The sequence below is a fragment of the Eulemur rufifrons genome, chromosome 6 (genome assembly GCF_041146395.1).
Source record: "Eulemur rufifrons isolate Redbay chromosome 6, OSU_ERuf_1, whole genome shotgun sequence".
NCBI classification, from domain to species: Eukaryota; Metazoa; Chordata; class Mammalia; order Primates; family Lemuridae; genus Eulemur; species Eulemur rufifrons.
Window position 1 is genome coordinate 78,461,429 of NC_090988.1, and position 22,465 is coordinate 78,483,893.

Sequence of the window (22,465 nt, forward strand, 5' to 3'; positions counted from 1 at the left end):
CAAAACACCCTGCTTCAAAACTTATGCCTATGTCTCTATATCCCTAATAAAATTTTAATTTTAGTAAAATTATAGCTAAATATAGTTTCCAGATGGGCATATAAGGAGCTTAGAGCTGCAACTCCAACCTAACAAGTAAACAGGATTTTAAACAATCAATAATTCTTCTTAGATCTGTCAGAAAAGTGAGGTCACAGGGCAAACTGCTGGCCCCAACAATGGAGAGACAGACAGGCAAATACAGAGTATCACAATTTGCTAGATGAAAAAGCTCCATGAGAACCAGCACCAGGGTAGGAAAACCTGAATTGTAATCATACAAATTGCTGGAGGCTCAGTGTGGACAAGTCTGAGAGTGAAAAGCTCCAGGGGTATCCAATCACTGGGGGGTGAAGGGAAGGGGAAGCACACTTTTCTGAGTTTTACCTCCAGGAGATCTATCAGGTCCTTACAGTGAATACTGGAGAAAAATCCCCTTCTACTTTTGGCAGGGGGAGGAGAAAAGGAACCATTTTGAAATACACCAGAGTACTATGTTCTTTTGCTCCTTTTAACAAGGCTTGCCCTCAGGAGAAACTATTTTACCAAAGCCTAACTTGCTAGGGTTACATCAGAGGCTAACCTACCTAGGGGAAGGGAAATACCCAATTCTAGCTCCCTCCAGCTATCCTGTTCCACCTAAGAGGGAGGAAAAAAAATCTGAGAAACACTGGTGAAGGTCACAGTCTGGTGACACAGGTTCACCAAAAGACTGAGACCTAAAAATAGGACTACAGAACACATCTCCTCCCCTGGACACCATACCACTACAATACTAAAGGCCTATTTACCACAGTTGCTTTTACCCAGTACATCATGTCCACCTTTCAACAAAAAATTACAAGGCATACTAAAAGGCAAAAAACACAATTCAAAGAGACCAAACAGAATTAGAACTAGAATCAAGTATAGCAGGAATGCTGGAATTATCAGGCCAGGATTTTTTTTTTCTTTTAAATTATGATTAACATGGTAAAGGCTTTAATAGGGCATGGTGGCTCATGCCTGTAATCCTAGCAATCTGGGAGGCCGAGACGGGAGGATCGCTCAAGGTAAGGAGTTCGAGACCAGCCTGAGCAAGAGCGAGACCCTGTCTCTACTAAAAATAGAAAGAAATTAGCTGGACAACTGAAAATATATATATAAAAAATTAGCTGGGCATGGTGGTACATGCCTGTAGTCCCAGTTACTCAGGAGGCTGAGGCAGTAGGATTGCTTGAACCCAGGAGTTTGAGGTTGCTGTGAGCTAGGCTGACGCCAGGGTACTCTAGCCCAGGTGACAGAGCGATCTGTTTCAAAAAAAAAAAAAAAAAAAAAAAAACACCAGACAAATAATCAGTGGAACAGAATAGAGAGTCCAGAAATAGGCCCACATAAATATAGTCAATTGATATTTGACAAAGGTACAAAGACAATACAGTGTAGCAAAGATAGTCTCTTCAACAAACGGTGCTAGGACAATTAGATATCCACATGTGGAAAAAAAGGCTCTAGACACAGACCTTATATTCTTCACAAAAATTAACTGAAAAATGAATCACAGACCAAAATGTAATAGGGCAAAACTATAAAACTCCTAAGGAGAAAATCTAGATGACCTTGGATATGGTGATGACTTTTTAGATATAACACCAAAAGGCATGATCCATGAAAGAAAGAATTGAAATTCTGAATTTTACTAAAAACTTCTGCTCTTTGAAAGACACTGTCAAAAGAATGAAAAGATGAACCACAGACTAGAAGAAAATATCTGCAAAAGATTCATGTAATAAAAATGAAAGACTGCTATCCAATACACAAAAAACTCTTAAAACTCAACAACAATCCAATTTAAAAATGAGCCAAAGACCTGAACAGACACTTCACAAAAAAGATACACAGATGACAAGTAAGCATATGAAAAGATTTTCAACATTACATATCATTAAGGAATTGCAAATCAAAACAAGACGCTACTACAGACCAATTGGAACAATCAAAATCCGAAACTGTGACAACACTAAATGCTGGTGAGGATGTGACAGTGGGGAAGGTTGCACATGTGTGGGAACAGGGAGTATATGGGAACTCTGTATTTTCCACTCAACTTTACTGTGAACCTAAAATAGTTACTCTGAAAAACAGTTTATTAATGAAAATATATTAAATTATATTAAAATGATGAAAGTCTATGTATAAAAAAAGGTATATATGCTTGGATTTGTTTTTTGGTATTTTTATCCTTTTAAAAGCAGAATCTGGCCAGGCATGGTAGCTCACGTCTGTAATCCTAGCACTCTGTGAGGCCAAGGCGGGAGGATCGCTTGAGGTCAGGAGTTCAAGACCAGGCTGAGCAAGAGTGAGACCCCGCTTCTACCAAAAACAGAAAAAATAAGCCAGACATGGTGGCATGTGCCTGTAGTCCCAGCTACTTGGGAGGCTGAGGCAGGAGGATGGCCTGAGCCCAGGAGTTTGAGGTTGCAGTTAGCTATGAAGATGCCACGGCACTCCAGCCCAGGCAACAGAGCAAGACCCAGTCTCAAAAAAAAAACAAAAAACAAAAAAAACCCCAGCAGAATCCTTTAGAGTCATGATGACAACACTGACCCAAATTAGTAGAAATTATTTTCTCCTCAAAATTGATGTATCTGAACACCACCATTCCATTAGAATCCAAAATATATTCCTTAGAATCCAAAATATATTGTTGAAAAATGGCTGCGTGAGGTTTAGGGTACAATCTTTGACTGTGAAACAGAATTTTCTCTGTATGAATCAACTATCCTATACAGAAACTGAATTCATAGCTTTGGTTTACTAATGTCATACCCTAACCAAACATATAGTCAGAATCCCAACAGGAAACAGATGGCACACATAAATTAGGATAATTTGAAGATGGTTTATTTGCAAAGGCATTGACAGGATATAAAGGAATTACAAGGGATGGTGCAAGTTCCAGCGGCTAGTAGCAGTGGAGCTTTCAGCACCCCTAATCTAAAAAGGGTAAGAAGAGAGGTTACTGGAACCCAAAAAAGAAAGAGTATCAGGTAGATTAGGCCAATTTGAGACAAGTAGTGACTCGTTAAGGGATATGGCCAGCCTGAAGTTACTTTACAGGGAGGAAACAGGGGAAATAAATACCCTGATTCACTCTTTTCTTTCTCCTATCTCCTGCCTAGGCTTTCCACTGGCCCAGTTCAACAGAAGGGCAGAAGATATGGAAGCCCATTGATGCAATCCATATAGTTAAGCCTTCAAAGGGTAAGTCTGTATCTGGAGGGACAAATGGAAGATATATTACACATCAATAAATTGAATAACTACAAATAAAGTACATTTTAAATGGTACTCAGTAAATGTTTCAAAACATTTATGGAGTGCCAGTAAGGACAGGTACTTAATTTTCTCAGGGATAAGGTGATGGTCCTAAAATGATTCAAAGTGGTATTACTTGAGATGGGGCTTTGAAGGGAATGGAGAAGGGAAACAAGAGGTCATTCTCTGTTGAAAGAACAAAGACTCGGCCGGGCGCGGTGGCTCACGCCTGTAATCCTAGCACTCTGGGAGGCCGAGGTGGGCGGATCGTTTGAGCTCAGGAGTTCGAGACCAGCCTGAGCAAGAGCGAGACCCCATCTCTACTAAAAATAGAAAGAAATTATATAGACAGCTAAAAATATATATAGAAAAAATTAGCCGGGTATGGTGGCGCATGCCTGTAGTCCCAGCTACTCAGGAGGCTGAGACAGGAGGATCGCTTGAGCTCAGGAGTTTGAGGTTACTGTGAGCTAGGTTGACGCCACGGCACTCACTCTAGCCTGGGCAACAGAGTGAGACTCTGTCTCAAAAAAAAAAAAAAAAAAAGAAAGAACAAAGACTTACCTACTTCTTTCTCTCATATCAACCCTCCCTATATATCAGTTGGAATATTTTTAGTTGCAAATAATGGAAAACTGACTTGGTCCTAACCAAATTGGCTTAAATAGTAATGGGGACTTACTGGCTCACATAATTAAAAAGTCTAGAGGTAGGACACAATGCAGGGTTTATTGATCCAGACACTAAACAATGTCATCAAAGAATAGGTTTCTTTACGCCACACCAATTTGGCATCCACATTGTTAGGTTTCTCCTTTTCAGTTTCTCTCATGGTTATAGGCTGAATGCCAGCCACAGTGGAGGTTACATTCTTCCTGGTTTATAACCAGAAACTAGCTAAGATCATTTGCCCATTCCTGAACCAATGACTACGGCCAGAGGAAAGAAATATGTTTGTGACCTTCTGCCAATTTAGGGATCAGCTCTAAAGCCGGAGGCATCAAAAAATCTGGATAAGTTTAGGGAGAAGAAAAGAGGATACTGGTGCTCAGTAAGCAAACAATAAGTACTTAATGCACACCTTCATTTATGATGCTCCAGCGATACTAGACTTTTTCTAGTTCCTCAAGAGGAACGAGAGTACTAAACTCTTTCCTGCCTCAAGGCTTTTGCACATGCATTATTCTCTTCCCTCCTCCACCCTATAACCCCCAATCTAATAAAGTCACCTGTTATTATATCATCACATCCTTTTTCTTCAGCTCACTTACAAGTTTTAAGTTATTTAATCTGTGTAATAAATTTTTTTATGTCTAATCACCCCATTAGACTATAAACTTCCTAATAGCAGGAACATGGTTTATTTTCTTCATAGCTATCCGTATCCTTAGTGCCACAGTACCTGGGACACAGAAGTCACTCAATATATATTGAATGAATGAATGGTGCTAATAAGGTTGACATACAGTGAATCCTTATTGAGTATTCACGTCACCATAAATATGTATGCCACTGGTCATAAGTCAAAGAAATAATATTTTGCATGGATTGGAATTTTTTACATTTACTGGAATCCTAACTCGAATTTTATGAATCTGTATTTAAAATATTTTATTTATCCTTCCACCAAAAAAATCTACCCAATTGTTTTCTAGTAATATTCTATAAGACTATTTTAAACTATAATTCTTACTTAATAGTATGAAACTATATCAATCATACCTTCTTTAAACTGCATATTTCAGATTCCTGTTTTTTATTTAAAGCTGAAAGTCTTTTGTTTAATTGCATTGCTTCCTGTACTGCAATATGAAAGGCATTTAGGAAATTATATTCAACGTACATTTCAAAGAAAGTATCACTACCATGAACAGGGAAAATAGTACCACTGCAATGCATATAACGATCACTTAATTTAAATAATAGTCATTAAACTGCCATTTACTATTACCAATATAAGTTTTTATTTGTAATAACTTAAGTCCACTTAAATATTCCCTATTAAACATGCAAGTTTAAATAAGATAGCACATACCATTTTGTTCTAACTTTTCATGATTCTCTTTTACCAATCCAAATTGACCTGTTATAGTGGCATAGTATTTCTCGATTTCATTTAGTTGCTTATGATAGTCTTCTTTAGCCAGAAAATGTAACTGGACCTTTTGTTCCTATTTTGAAAAATAATTTTAAATGTTATACACATAACACACACATATAAATATATATTGAAGTATTTTGTGGTAAACAAATGTTGTTAATAATATACCATGAATGTCATGAAAAAGTACTGACTACACCATAGGGAGCAAACGTTAGGAGATATTTCTAAATCTATGTAAAACTAAAGCAAACATTTTTTTTCCTGTAACTAAATAGTCACTTCAGGTTATATTTCCCATGTTTACAATTTCTTTTTCAAAATCAATTATTTATTAAAATGTTCATCAGTCCAGCACTAAGCAAAGTGGGGAGAAAATTAAAGCAATATACTCTTGGTACTTTAGGAAATATTTTTTTTTTCTCTAAATCACCTGAATAATCAGGACCTACCTAAATTACTGTTTTGATTCTTTGTCCTTTCAATTTGCTAGCATAATTTCAATGTGCATTATCAAAACCCAAGTAATTTTTCTGAGATTAATTTTAATGCAGATAGCACCTTCTCACTACATTGAGAAATGAAATGACAAAGACAATAACTCTCACTGACAGGGAGACAATACAATATAGGAGAAAGTCTACTTAAAACTAGAGACAAAACTGGTAAAAATTGGACCCTACTTATATGAGCCTCCACTGCTTTCAGCTAAAGGAGCTACTTTTACCATACTTAGGAATATGACTAACTCTTAAAAAGAAATATATTAATAAAATCAATAACACTTGTTAAAGGTTTTTATCTTGACATTAGCAGAATCATTGCTTGGTTTCACAATTTTCATCTATTTTTTTCCAACTGCTTCACCTTCTATGACAACCAGTGCTAAACAAAGAACCATGTAGATCCCTAAATTAGCACTCAATAACTGTTTTCTGAATAAGCTGTTGTTGTCTATATAGGATTCTAACAGTGAAAATTTGTTAGATTTCACCTGACCAGCATCCATTTCCCTTACTAACGATACCACAAATTTACTTTACTGCAATACTTCTTCCTCATTATAATCTCATAGGACTAAAATTCAGGGGTCCTACTCTATCCTAATCAAGAGAATGGCATATTACTCAAACCAATTGATTTTTACCTTCCTGGAATTTGAATCTTGAGCAAAAACACTATAAAACTAAAGTAGTTCAGGGTGATCCTGTCCAAACTGATGAGACCTCTGTTGAGGGTTCCTATACCCTGTTTCACAAACTCTGGAATTACTCTGGCCCCTGTTCATTCTCATACAATTCCTCACTCTCTGGTTGACTATGAATGCTTCCACTAAATTTCTTTTTGCTTAAATTAACCAGAGCCATTTTGTACTGTTTAAAACGAAATACGGAGCACAGTGGTCAAAAACTAGTCTGCCTGTGTTTAAATCCTTTCTCTGTGACTTAGTGTGACCTTGGGTAAATTATCTACCCTGTTTTTGGAGGTGGCATCTATAATAGTATTTCCCTTATAGGGTTGCTATGAGAATAAAATGAATTAATATATATATAAAGCACTAAGAACAGAGCCTGTCACATAAAAAATCACAATTATAACGATTTGTTATTATTCCTTAACTGACAAAAGTGTCAGTTTAACTTTCATTTGGAATAAGAAAAACCTTCTCTAATATTAATAAAGAACACACATTACAATTTAAGCTGTGCCTAATATATTATCTCAGCAAGTCTGAAGGTAGTCTTAACTTTTTCAAAGTTACTTTTTAATGATTTTAAACAAAGTGATAATATCATTGTTAAGGATCATGATGTATCAGTTGAAAGTTTCTCATGCATTTTGTTGGGCTTTTCAAATTCCCTACTTAGTCATTGGAATTAATTGTGCAGCAGTTATAAATGCAAACAAGTTGACAAGTGTATTTAGCCTGAGAGATCTTATGCCTACCTGGGTAGTTACTATTATTAATATCAATAACTAATGAACAATAGACCATATATTTTCTTCTAAAATATCATTTCATTCCTGATCTAAAGAGTTATATTAGCTCTCAGCAGATGTGTAGAAACCAAACTTGATTTCACTGAAAACTGGGCCAACAGCATATTTTCAATTCAAGGTATTTTAAAATTTTTCAATTTAAATCTATATTTGTGTAGCCTTTATTAGAACATTGTCTACTACATATTAATGCATGATCCCACAAAAGCTTTCTTAACCTTTCAGCTAAAAAGTAAACAGGCAGTCAATGCCTGCAACGGTTAACAAGCCTGTTAACTAAAAATATAGCAAAGATCAAAGAGATTTCATGGGTAGTCCTTATGCATACAGCTTTATACACATTAATTTGTGATATATCTATTTCAACATCTTTTGCTTGAGGCCAAAATTGAATTCAATGAAAATGAAGTTTCATTTTTTGCATGACACACTCTAATTTTCAAATATATTAGCCTATTCAATGGCCATGATAAATACTATTAAGACTTCCAAATCACATGGGCACCTACAGCTTATTAGCCCCTATATGTCCTTATGAACCTAGTTGGCTGCCCTGGTTTAGTTTTGATAATGAGATGAAGAGGTCAGCTGTCAAGTCTGTCACTAATTGTGTGACTGTCAACAAATAGTTTAAATTCTTTGGGAAACAACAAAAAAAAGTAATTAGTAATCACACCCAACAGATGTAAGAACATTTTAAAGAATACAAATTGATGTTACTATTATTAAAACTTTAATATTACATATTATATTTTAATAGTAAAGATTATTTAATTGAGATGACTAAGAAATAATTAAGTATATATTGTTTTTGTTCTTTTTACTTCCATGAATTGATTCAAATTATTTTTTCTTTTACACAATTTTACTACTAAATCAAAGAGTCACAAGAAAATAATATCAGGATTCACTGCTTTCTAAACAAATGCATACCTCATTTTTAAATAAATCTAATTTATGAAAATCAAGATTAGAGGAAAAATAGCACATGCATAATTATGTATGTGTGTAGTCAAAAGTTTACTTTAAAGGCTTGAGGCATTTAAAATAGGAATAATTTTAAAATATTTGCACACAAATTTTTAGAAATATATTTACTAATAGAAGGCATAGATGCATGTTTCCCCTTTTTCCTATTACTTAAGGAGATTTTGGAGACAAAATTAATTTTGCTTAAAATAATCAGTTTGCTATGAGTAAATTTCAGAGGAAAAAATAACAATCCAAAAATAAACTTCATATATTCATTTCCAATTTTGCAACTTACCTTTTTCTTCAATATGAACCCAAACTAAATCAATGGCATTATAAAACTCAATTTTTAAAAACCTATGGTATGCTTAAGATACCTTTCCCTTTTTAGTCACAAATATAAGGCATCGATTACTTAAGAAATCTAAAGTTATGCTGCTAATATGTGTGTACGAATATACATATTTATAATCATGAAGTTATTTCCAGACAAGTCCTTCAGTTTCTACATTCTACTCTGAAAGAAAATACGGGGTTATTTCAAACCATATCAAGACCTTCAATATTGAAACCGCTTTAATTTAATAAAGAAAAAGAAATCTTTCTTGTAAGTCTTTTCTCCAGAGGAAAATGATGTACAAAAAGAGAAATGAAATATGACTTAAAGATGGTTGAAAAATTTTTACTTTATTAAACTGTATTAGCTACTCAGTTATACAACAGTGACCTATAAATTCAATTATACAACATAGTCATCTATAATCACCGAACTCAACAGGAAAGATTTTTATCAATGACCAAATCACCATGATGGTTAATTTCAGGTTCTAAAGTTTCTCTTTAACATGCTTTGTTGCATTCTTATTATTGATAATGATTGTGATTTTTTTCAAGGGGGAGGTGTTGGTACTTTTTGGGATAGACAAATCTTTTCATTCATGATTGTGTTAACTTATCTAGGAATATATCACCACCTCTACAAGAAAATCAACTTACTGAATTCCCAGAAGACAGAAATTTACTAGTTAAGGACTCACCTATGGGAGATCATATACTTCAAAAGCTTTATAATGCTATTTTATAATATATATAAAAATGTTTAGAGAAAATATTACTTTTAACTTTTAAATAAAAAAACATTCTGCCAAAATAAGCACAAAATATTAAATGTTTCAATATATAGAACTATTTTAATGAAAAGTGATGTAATGCTTTGAACTATCAGAAAACAGTATTACAACTATAACTCAAAAATCATTTTAGTAGGTATAAAGGTTGTAACTCACAACAACAAAAAGCTCAGAAACCAAAACTAGGACAACTTTTTCTAGTTTCCATGTTCTTTAAAGATTATAAGCATTTGTTTGATGAAATTTTAAAGTGGAATAAAATAAAACACATTTTATGTTGCCTTTGATACTTGTAGCCTTATCTCCCAGGTCAAAGGGCACATTATTCAATTTCACTATATTTTGTGTAAAACCACTGTTGCGTTGAAGATGACTTTCAGTACAAATGTCATGGTACTTAAAACTAAACCAGAATCCAGTTTTTCAGCGTCTTAATTAAAATCACAGTTTAAAATAGTCTGACAATATTATTTTTATTCTTTCCAGTTGAACAGTGACAGAATTTTCACATCTTTTATTCGATCAAGCTTATCAATCTTTCTATGGCTCTTTTATTTTCTAACATACCAAAATAATTTCAAGAAGCAAAACACTTTATGTAACGTCATAAGAAGTGATGTCTTATTTTTTTACTTCTCATATATTAATATATATAAGCCTTACTCGAAAATTAATTTTACTTGCTTTACATATTGCTTCAAAGAATGAAGACTGAATAGCATAAACCCACCCAAAAGCCCTCTGAAGATTTAAGCAGATATAGGAGAATTTTGCTCAAAAACACAGGGAAAAAAAAAAAAAAAACCCTTCTGAACCAAACAAGGCTAGAAAGGAAGAATATCAAAGTAAATATTCCATAAAATGTTATACTGTAAAAACAAAAATATTATTTTTTAATACACTATAAAAGAGGAATGCACAATAAACACTTGTTGAACAAAAAAAGGATCAGGACCACATCCCAAGTGTAGTACCATACCCCATGCGTAGAACAATAAAAGTTGAGCGCCATATCCCAAATACCACTTCATATATTTCAATTTTTTCAGGCTATAATTAACAACCACATATTTATATAAATACCTAGAAAAGATATCATTAAAATAAGAGACTTTAGAGTTTGGTGTTTTTCTTTCTTTTTTTCTTTTTTCTTTTTTTTGGTAGAGACAGAGTCTTGCTTTGTTGCTCAGGCTGGTCTCAAACTTCTAGCCTCAAGCAACCATTCTGCCTCTGCCTCCCAAAGTGTTAGGATTACAGGCATGAACCACCACACCTGGCCTTGTTGGTTGTTTTTAATAGAGGATCTCTAACAGTAGTTTGGGAACTGTGTAAAATTTTATAATATACAAGTTGAGTATCCCTTATCCAAAATGCTGAGCCAAAAGTGTTCCAGATTTGGACTTTTTTTCTGGATTTTGGAATAACTGCATTATACCCGTTGAGCATCTCAAATCAGAAACTCTGAAATCCAAAATACTCCAATGAGCATTTCTTTTGAGCACTATGTTGGTGCTCAAAACGTTTCCAATTTTGAAGCATTTTGAATTCTTGAATTTGGGATGTTCAACCTATGAGCACTATATAATCTGGAAACAAATTTGTGAAATAATTCATTTATGCAATATTTGAAATCAAGTCAGGCCTTCAAAGGGGATAGCAACATTCAGTTTCAACTACTTTTTTAACTATAAAAGTCACATTTATATTCACAAAAATACTAAGCACCTTGTGTTATTGATCCAGGTGGGGAAATATATATATATTGTAATTTCCTTACCATTTCACTCATTTTCTTCTGTAAAGAATATTTAGAAACCTTGAAAAATGAAGGGAAAATCTCATTAAAACTCTTTAATTATCTACAACAAATTCCTTCTGACATTAAAATTTCATGCTCTAAAATGTGGCATTTATCTTTTATGTAGCATTTTAGTGGCATTTTTTTCCAAAATATTATTTATAATAACCCTCTTCCTTGTAACAAAAACAATATATTCACATATTTATTCAACACATATTTATGGCACCTACTATATGCCAGGCACTTTCCTAGACTCCAAGGATACAGCACTGAACAAAACAAAGTGCTTGCCCTTAAGCAGCTTTCTTTCTAGTAGGGGTGGTGGTAGACAGACAATAAATACAAGTAAAAAGTATAATATGTTAGACAGGGATAATTACTAAGACAAAAATAAAGCAAGAGAGATAGGGAGAGCAGTCTAGGACAGTTTGCTAGTTCATATAATATTAGCTCTTCATTGAAGATGATTTTTTTTAAAAGATGAGCATTTTTCAGAAGAGCTTTTGGAAGAAAAATAAATAATTTTTTAAAGGCTAAAAAAAAGATAAGCATAAGAATAAAAACTCTTCTAAACAAATCATCTCACAACCCAGAGATAACAGTCATGAACACTTTGATACGTCCAGATTTTTTTTATGCATTTACACTTTAAAAGAGAGCCAGTTACTATTTTGTAACCTATTTTTACCTAATATATAATAAACACCTTTCTATGACAAATATACAACATAATTTTTTAATGGCTACATAATATTCCATTGTTTAACTTTACCATAATTTACCTAAATGTTCTCATGTTTCAATTGTTTACTACTATGAATTATTCTGAAATAAACATCCTTGTACCTAGCATTCTGTAGCTACTCATATTAGAATTCCAAGCAGAATTCCTAAGGTTTATTCATTTTTATAGACTTTTAAAAATTGTCGGCCAGGCACAGTGGCTCACGCCTATAACCCTAGTACTCTGGTAGGCCGAGATGGGTGGATTACTCGAGGTCAAGAGTTCGAGACCAGCCTGAGCAAGAGCGAGATCCCCGTCTCTACAAAAATAGAAAGAAATGATTTGGACAGCTAAAACTACATATATAAAAAAATTAGCCAGGCATGGTGGCACATGCCTGTAGTCCCAGCTACTCGGGAGGCTGAGGCAGTAGGATCACTTAAGCTCAGGAGTTTGAGGTTGCTGGGAGGTAGGCTGACGCCACGGCACTGACTCTAGCCCGGGCAACAAAGCAAGACTGTGTCTCAAAAAAAAAAATTGTTACAAAGATCTCGAGAGTGGTTGATCAAATTAAACTCCAACCAGTCATATATAAGTGCTCATTTTCTTAACCCCTACTTCTATTTGTTAAACTTTAAGCAAGAGTATAATAATTTCACATTTCCTATGAAATTTTTTAGCCTACTGCCATGAATGAGCTGATAATTTTATTTTGGTAGAATGGGTTATATATGATTCATTTCTTTAAAAAATATTGAATGCTGGCCGTGCGTGCTGGCTCACGCCTGTAATCCTAGCACTCTGGGAGGCTGAGGCAGGTGGATCTCTCGAGGTCAGGAGTTTGAGACCAGCCTTAACAACAGCGAGACCTCGTCTCTACTAAAAATAGAAAGAAATGATCTGGCCAACTAAAAATATATATAGAAAAAATTAGCCGGGCATGGTGGCGCATGCCTGTAGTCCCAGCTACTCGGGAGGCTGAGGCAGTAGGATTGCTTAAGCCCAGGAGTTTGAGGTTGCTGGGAGGTAGACTGACACCACGCACTCACTCTAGCCCGGGCAACAGAGCAAGACTCTGTCTCAAAAAAAAAAAAAAATATTGAATGCTTACTGCAAATAAAGCATTGATGTAGACATTGGGGGTACAATAATGCTGGACAAAAAAGAATCCTGCCCCATTTAAATTGTGGGCAAGATAGACAGTAAGTAATATAAATAAGTTAAAATATATGGTATATTAGATGACATTGATAAATGCTAAAGAAAAATAAAAAATCAGGGAATCAGATTACATAGATCAGAAAAGGCCTTTCTGAGATAACAACTTTTGAGTAAAGACTTGGATAGAAGTAAGGAAGAACATTTCAACAAGTTCAGAGGCTTTAATATGCGGCAATGCTGAGTGTGTTCAAAGAACAGCAAGGAAGTCCGTGTGGCTGAAATGGAGTAAACAAGGGGAAGAACAGCAAAAGATGAGTTCAGAGAGGAGCAAGCGAAGGTAGGGGGACTCAAATAATTGTAGGCTTTGTAATTTGTGACACGGATTTAGGTTTTTACAATGAAGGAGACAGAAAGCGACTAGAGAGTTCTAAGCACAAATATGACACAGCCTTTGTTTTTCAAAGGATCACTCTCACTATTAACATTAGAAGGGAACAGAGATTGTGGCAGGAAAACCATCTAGTAGGCTACTGCAATAATCCAGATGAAAGAGGATGATGAAGGACTAGGGTATTAGTAGTGGATATAGTGAGAAGTAGATGCTAGATACACTCTGAAGGGAGAGCTGAAAAATACATGCAACTGGAAAAAGAGTTGTCATTAACCAGGATAGAAAAGACTAAATGCTGGACATGGTGGCTCAAATGTCTAAGAATTCCTCATAGATAAATGTATAAACTCAAAGCTCCGAGAAGTTAATTTCCTTTTGTCAATGTGATTAGGTATGGCCTAATAAAATTAGGTTTCAATAGTAGAAACAACCTATTTTGTATTAAACATGGCTTCAGTTCTCTAGGAGGAATTAATATTTTACAAATTCAGTAAGTTTAAATTTAGTGAAATAAAACAGACCTTTAGGGTTGAAAATCTTAGATATCATCTATCCCATTACTCCCAATCTCGATTTTACCACATTCTACCTACTCTCTCTTATTCATGTCTTTTCTGGGAGGTTTAATGAAGCCTCTTTCTCCACTTCTTAAATCCTGTTATCCAGGGTAGAGAATATAAGTATGTTATTGCTTCACAAATGGCCTTGTTTGGGAAATGCTGATGTAGTTCAATTTCTTCATTTTAAGTAAAGGAAAATTGAAGCTAAGGAACAAAGTGTTTTACCACAGGACTATGTAATAAGTCACTGATAAGCAGAAAACAATTTATTTAAAATCTACAGAAAAAATTAGCAAAGTATGTTTATTTAGTCCCCAGGCATATTATCTTTATAAACAGAGTTTTGTCAGATAATTTAGATGCAGGAAAGCTGCCCTGCTCTAAACCCATCCCTTTGAAATGAACAAGTTACCGTGTTTAAATAGAAATGGAACACATTAAAAGAATACATTAAAGCAAAAATAATTCAGTTTTTTGGTGTGTGACTTTGTTTTGTTTTGGAGTTCAATAAGTAGAATGTCTTGACTCTGAGCTCCATAAGAAAAGGCAACTTATCTGATTTCAAATTCCTGCTACTCAGCACATAGTAGAAAGGAAAAAGGGAGAAAGAGAAGTAAGTAACTAGCAAAGCACAGGAGGGAGGAAAGTTGCTACATATTGGTTGAGAGACTTCCTTGCCTACTGGCTTTATATCAGATTCTTAATTGAACAGAAACTTCACTTATCTTTCTTCAACTTTGGGGGAGGGGAATCACAATGTTCGGCAGACCATGAAATACCCTATACATCACCTGTACTATGTCACAGGTTAAACAAGGCAAAATAAATCTTTACAGCTCTTGCATAGAAGGTCAGCCATCTGAGGAATTTTTTTTTTCTCTGAAAATACTCTTTATTATATAGATAATTAAATATTCATGAATGACAGCAAATAAAACAATTTAAGAAGGAATGCTAAAAAACAAAGTACTTAAACAAAATGAACACATTTCTTTACTGACAACTTTTTAGTAGGAAAAAATGTAATACTTTTTCAAGATTTATTAAGAAAAAAGAAATTAGGCAAAACAAAAGATAAAACTTATGACTAGTTCAAGACACTGTAAGAAAACATTAGAGAGGTGTTTTTACAACAGAAATACAGCTACAAAGGTAATTTCTGTTCTCAATTATAAGAAAAATTTTTAAATTTTTCCACATAATCAGTAAACAAGTTCACCTACTGGGATCATTTTAAACTGGACATCTGAGGTGTGGTAAAGTCACTAAACTTTATAGCTACATAAACTTTAAATAGTAAACTTGTTCCTCTATTTCTTGTTCCACCAACTTGAAAAATTATTGCTGGATATCAGTATTAACTTCTTGCCACATCATTACTTTTGCATTGACAAAGTTAATAACATTTAAGTTTTATTCTATAACCATAATTAAGTTTTCCATGCTTTGTTTATGGGTTAATTCTAGAAGTGGAAGCCAACACAGTATTTACATTATCACAATCAATATAGATATTGTTTAATTGCAGAGCCCAATAGGGTGCTAATACTCATTTCCCTTTCTATAGGTCCAGTGAGCTACTTGAAGGATGATTTTAGTAGGCTCAGGACCAAAATAACTTCTCTTCTTACCCTCTACCAATTTCTCTAAACCATTCCAAATTTTAATTTGCTTTATATCTTTCTTATGCAGTCATCTGTTTTCCCCAGAGTTTCTAATCACCACTTTTTTGGTGAAAAAAGAAACAAGGAGGATTCTTTACTGCATCACAAATGTCTTCCAGCCTCTTATTCATTCCATCTGAGGTGTGGAATCAATTCTCTTCTTTTGCCTGAAAATATTTATCTTGTAACTCATTGACATTTTGTTGCACTTGATTTATTTTTCTTTACTCTTTTCCATCAAAATAACAAAAGTAATAGAAAATTAAAATTGCCTAGTACCCCTAATGAAGAGAACCTAAATAGTGTTAAGATAATTGGATAGAGATCTGGAAAAATACATACTTAGAACCATATCTCATATTATACTACAAAGATAAACTTCAAATGATCAAAGATCTAATGTAAAATTTGAGTACACAGAAGTAATAAAAGAGAACACGAAAGAGATTAAACTGGGCATGTCATTATCTAAACAAAAGAAAATCCAAAAGTAAGAAGCAATAGCTGCTCCAGATGAGAAGGAATCAGCAAAATAACTCTGGAAGTATTAAGAATCAAAGCAAAAGGACACCCCCAAAAGGGAACACCAGCTCTCCAGCAATGGGAACCAACCAAAATCAGAATATTGAAATGAAAGATGAAGAATTTTGAACATGGATTGTAAGGAAACTCAATGAAATACAAAATAAAATGGAAACCCAACATAAAGAAACCACAAAAACAACACAAGAAATGAATGAAAAATTCATTAATGCAACTGGATTATTAACGAAAAATCAAACAAAAAATTCATTCAACAAATTACAAAACACAATGAAAAGCCTTAAGAATAGGTTAGATCAGGCAGAAAAAAGAACATCAAAGCTTGAAGACAACATCTTTCAACTAAGCAAGTCAGTCACAGAGATAGAGAAGTAACAGGAGCAAGCAAAGCCCACAAAAAATATGCAATTATGTAAAGAGACCTAACATAAGAAACAAGGCATCCCTGAGGGTAAAGAAGAAAATACACAAGGGTTAGAAAACCTACTTGATGGAATAATCAAGGAAAATTTCCCTGGCCTTCTTAGAAATCTAGATATCCAGGTACAAGAAGCTCAAGGACTCCTAGGAGATCCACTGCAAAGAAGAAAACACCATGACACACAGTCATCAGACTGGCCAAAATAAACACAAGAGAGGAACTCCTACAAGGCATAAGGAAAAAGCAGTAGGTAACTTACAAAGGAAAACCCATCATACTAACTGTACACTTCTCAACCAATACCTTACAAGCCAGAAGGCATTAGGGCCCCATTTTCAGTCTTCTAAAACAGAATGGCCAGCCTAGAATTTTGTATGCTGTAAACCTACATTTTGTATATGAGGGGGAAATAAAAACTTTCTCAGACAAGCAAACACTGAGGGAATTTGTCGAGACGAGATATGCCCTACAGGAAGTACCCAGAACTGCATTACACGCAAATCAGCACAATAGACATCCACCAGTGTAAAATCGCCCAAAAGCTGAAAGTCAAAGCCCAGATACCACAATGGCTCAAGAGATAAAACAAAGCAACAAAGTTCTACTCAATAGGATGAACAGAAATCCACTCCACTTATCAATTCTTTCAAATAAATGTGAATGGCTTGAGCTCCCCACTGAAGAGACATATGCTGGCTGAATGAATAAATACAAGGCAAGTATCTGCTGTCTCCAGAAAACACATCTAACCCATAAGGACTCATTCAGACTCAAGGTGAAGGTATGGAAAACAACATTCCACGCAAATGGAAACCAAAAGAAAGCTGGTGTAGCAGTTCTAGTATCAGATGACATAGTCTTCGAATCAATAAAAGTAATGAAAGACAAAGATGGTCATTATATAATGGCAAAGGGAACAATTCGACAAGAAGACGTAACAATTCTAAATATTTATTCACCTAACACAAATGCACCCAGATTGATAAAGCAAATCCTACTTGATCTAAACAAAATGATAAAGAACAGCACTGTAATAGTCGGGGGCTTCAACACCCCTCTGACATAAATGGACAGATCCTCCAAACAGAAAAAAACAAACAAACAAAGACTTACACAGAACTCTAGAACAAATGGGCCTGACATTTACAGAACATTCTACTCAAAAACCACTGAACATTCTTCTCATCAGCTCATGGGACATTCTCTAAGATTGATCACATTTTAGGCCACAAAACATGTCTCAACAAATTTTTAAAAATATAAAAATTATACCATGCATCTTTTCAGACCACAGTGGAATAAAATTAGAAATCAACTCCAACAGAAACACTCATCTCTACATAAAGTCATGGAAACTAAACACCCTACTAAAGAATGATAGGTCAAGAAGGAAATTAAGATGGAAATCAAAAGATTCCTTGAACTAAATGATAAAGGGGACACAAGTTATCGAAATCTGTGGGATATAGCTAAAGCATTCCTGAGAGGAAAATTCATAGCGATAAATGCCTACATCCAAAAGACAGAAAGATCACAAATCAACAATCTGATGAATCATCTCCAAGAACTGGAAAACAATGAGCAAACCAATCCCAAACCCAGCAGAAGAAAAGAAATAACCAAGATTAGAGCAAACTAAATGAAACTGATAATAAAAGAACTACACGGAAGATTAATGAAACAAAAGGTTGGTTCTTTGAAAGATAAATAAAATTGACATGCCTCTTGCTACAGTAACCGGAAGCAGAAAAGAAAGGACTCTAATAAGCTCAATCAGGAATGAAAAAGAAGAAATTACATTGGTACCACAGAAATACAAAATATCATCTCTGAATACCATAAAGATCATTATGTACAGAAACTTGAAAATGTGGAGGAAATGGACAAATTCTTAGAAACACACAGCCTTCCTAGGCTCAATGAGGAAGAAATAGAATTCCTGAACAGACCAATATCAAGTACCCAAATTGAAGCAGCAATAAATAATTCAAAAAAAAAAAAAAAGCCCCAGAACAGATGGTTTCACACCCAAATTTTACCAGACCTATAAAGAAGAACTGGTAACTATCTTGCAGAAATTATTCCACAACATCGAGAAGGAGGAATCTTCCCCAATACATTTCACAAAGCCAACATCACCTTGACACCAAAGCCAGGAAAGGATGCAACAACAACAACAAAAAACTAAAGACCAATATCCCTTATGAATATAGATGCAAAAATTCTCAATAAAGTCCTAGCAAACCAAATTCAGCTGCTCATCAAAAAAATAATCCATCATGACCAAATGGGCTTCATCCCACAGATGCAGGGATGGTCCAACATATGCAAATCTATAAATGTAATTCACCACACAAATAGAAGTAAAAACAATGACAATATGATCCTCTCAATAGATGCAGAAAAAGCATTCTAAAATATTCAGCACCATTTTATGATAAGAACTTAACAAAATAGGTATAGATGGGACTTATCTAAATATGATAAAAGCCATGTACAACAAACCCACAGCTAACATCATACTGAATGGATAAAAACTGAAATCATTCCCACTTAGAATTGGAACTAGACAAGGTTGCCCTCTATCACCACTTCTATTCAACAAAGTGCAATCAGACAAAAGAAGGAAATCAAGGGTATCGAAATTAGGGCACAAGAAGTTAAACTATTACTCTTTCCTAACAGTATGATCTTATATCTAGAAAACCCCAAAGATTCTGCCAAGAGACTACTGGAATTGATAAATAAATTCAACAAAGTCTCAGGTTACAAAATCAATGTACACAAATCAGTAGCATTCATATATACCAACAACAGTCAAGCTAAGAACCAAATCAAAGACTCAATACCTTTCACAATAGCAACAAAGAAAATAAAACACCTAGGAATACATTAACTAAGGAGGTGAGATACCTCTACAGGGAGAACTACGAAACACTGAGGAAGGAAATAGCAGAGGATGTAAACAGATGGAAAACCATACCATGTGCACAGATCGACAGAATCAATATTGTTAAAATGTCTATACTACCCAAAGCAATCTACAGATTTAATGCAATCCCTATTAAAATACCAACATCATTTTTTGGAGATCTAGAAAAAATAATTCTACACTTTGTATGGAACCAGAGAAGACCCCATACAGCAAAAGAAACCTTAAGCAAAAAGAACAAATTGGGAGGCATCAATTTACCAGATCTCAGGCTACACTACAAGGCTGTAGTAACCAAAACAGCATGGTACTGGCACAAGAACAGAGACACTGACCAACGGAACAGGACTGAGAGCCCAGATATAAAACCATCCTCATATTGCCATCTGATCTTTGACAAAGCAGACAAAAACATACACTGGGGAAAAGAATCCCTATTCAATAAATTGTGCTGGGAAAATTGCATAGCCACACATAGAAGACTGAAACAGGATCTACACCTCTCACCACTCACAAAAATCAACTCACGATAGATAATAGACTTTAATCTAAGGCATGAAACCATAAGAATTCTAGAAGAAAATGTCTGAAAAACTCTTATACACATAGGCCTAGGCAAAAAATTTACTAAGAAGCCCGCAAAAGTAATCACAGCAACAACAAAAATAAATAAATGGGACCTGATTAAATAAAATGCTCCTACACAGCCAAGAAAACTATCATTAAAGTGAATAGACAACCTACAGAATGGGAGAAAATATTTGCATGCTATACATCCAATAAAGGGCTAATAACCAGAATCTATATAGAACTCAAGAAAAATCAGCAAGAAAAAAATCAAACAACCCCATAAAAAGTGGGCACAGGACATGAACAGAAACTTTTCAAAAGAGGATAGACTAATGGCTAAAAAATATACAACAAAATGCTCAAAATCTCTAATCATCAGAGAAATGCAAATCAAAACCACAATGAGGTATTACTTTATCTCCAGTGAGAACAGCTTTTATCAAGAAGTCACAAAACAACAGGAACACTCATACACTGCCAGGGGACTGCAAACTAGTACAACCTCTACGGAAAATAGTATGGAGATACCTCATAGAACTAAAAGTAGAACTGCCATTTGATCCAGCAATCCCACTACTAGGTATTTACCCAAAGGAAAAAAGGACATTCTATAAAAAAGACATCTGCACTCAAATGTTTATAGCAGCACAATTCACAATTGCAAAGATGTGGAAACAACCCAAGTGCTCATCAGTACAAGAGTGGATAATAAAATGTGGTACATGTATACTGTGGAGTACTACTCAACCATAAAAAAAAAAATGGTGAACTACCTCTTCTATTATCCTGGATGGGGCTGGAGCCCATTCTACTAAGTGAAGTATCACAGGAAATGGAAAAACAAACACGTGTACTCACCATTAAATTGGTACTAATCAATCAAAACTTATGTGCACATATGGAAGTAGCAGTCATCTGGTGTTAGGTGCGTAGGAGGGAGGAGGAGGGAATGGGTAAACTCACACCTAACAGGTGTGGTGTGCACTATCTGGGAGATGGGCACACTTGTAGCTCTGACTTGGGTGGTGCAAAGGCAATTTATGTAACCAAAGCGTTTGTACCCCCGTAATATTCTGAAATTTAAAAAAAGAAAACATGAGCAAATTCCTTTATAGTTTTGGAGTGGTAAATGCCCTTCTACCATGACAAACTCCAAAAGCCATAAAAGAAAAATAAATGAACTTATTTATGGCAAAAATTAAATAAAAAGCTCAACAAACAAAATCAAAAACGAAAAGACAAATGACAAACTAAGAAAAATTACATGAATCTCAGATCACAGACACTAAGAACTTACTCCTAGGAAATAGAAACATGAAGTAAAAAGACCAACAACACAAAAGAAAAATAGGCATGAACAAGCAGTTCACAGAAAAAGCAACACACATAGCATCTTAAAAATACTGACTCATAATCAATAAGCATACTTTATCTCATTATTTATATCTTTAATTTTTCTGAGCAATGTTTTATAGTTTTCAGTTTACAATTTGGCACATTATTCATTAAATTTATCCCCAAGTATTCCCTAAGTTTTGGTGCTCACATAAATTGTATCATAAGTGTATTTCAGGTTTCTGATTGTGCACTGCAATAGAAATACAATTAATTTTTGTATTCCATGACCTTGCTAACATCACTTATTAGTTCTAGTAGCTTCTTTGTAGATGCTATCAGGTTTTGTATAAAATGGCCATTTTGTCTGAAAAAAAAATACAGAGTTGCTTTTTCCTTTCCAATCTGTATGTCTGTTATTACTTTTTCTTGCCTTATTATAGAAGTCTATATCCAGAGAAAATATTCTTCATGAGTGAAGGTGAAATAAAAACATTTTCAGATGAGGAAAACTAAGAAAATCTACCACCAGAAGACCTGGTCTAAAAGAAGTGCTAAAAGAATTTCTTCAGACAGGAAAGAAATCATAACAGAAGGAAACTTAGAGCCAGGAATGAAGGCTGAAACTTCTGGGTAAATATAATAACCTATTCTTTTCCTCTTGACTTTTTAAAGTTATATTTGGTAGTTGAAAGAAAAAATTATAACGCTGTCTGATATGATGCTTAATGTACAGAGAGGTAATATTAAGATAACTGTATCATGAAGTGGGAAGGGTAAGAATCTGAATGGCGGTTAAGTTTTCTACACGTCACCTAAAATA

The 22,465-nt window shown here is 34.5% G+C and overlaps 1 protein-coding gene across 1 annotated transcript in view; it reads right to left on the bottom strand.

The window, feature by feature from the left end:
- The window catches only part of CCDC73 (coiled-coil domain containing 73), a 94,513-nt gene that overhangs the window by 42,414 nt on the left and 29,634 nt on the right, over positions 1 to 22,465 (bottom strand). Inside the window, exons 6-8 of the mRNA XM_069470565.1 lie at positions 11,318 to 11,356; positions 5,372 to 5,507; positions 5,059 to 5,138 (exon numbers count right to left, since the gene is read on the bottom strand). Coding sequence (XP_069326666.1) covers positions 5,059 to 5,138; positions 5,372 to 5,507; positions 11,318 to 11,356 — 255 coding nt within the window. The remainder of the gene's footprint in view (positions 1 to 5,058; positions 5,139 to 5,371; positions 5,508 to 11,317; positions 11,357 to 22,465) is intronic.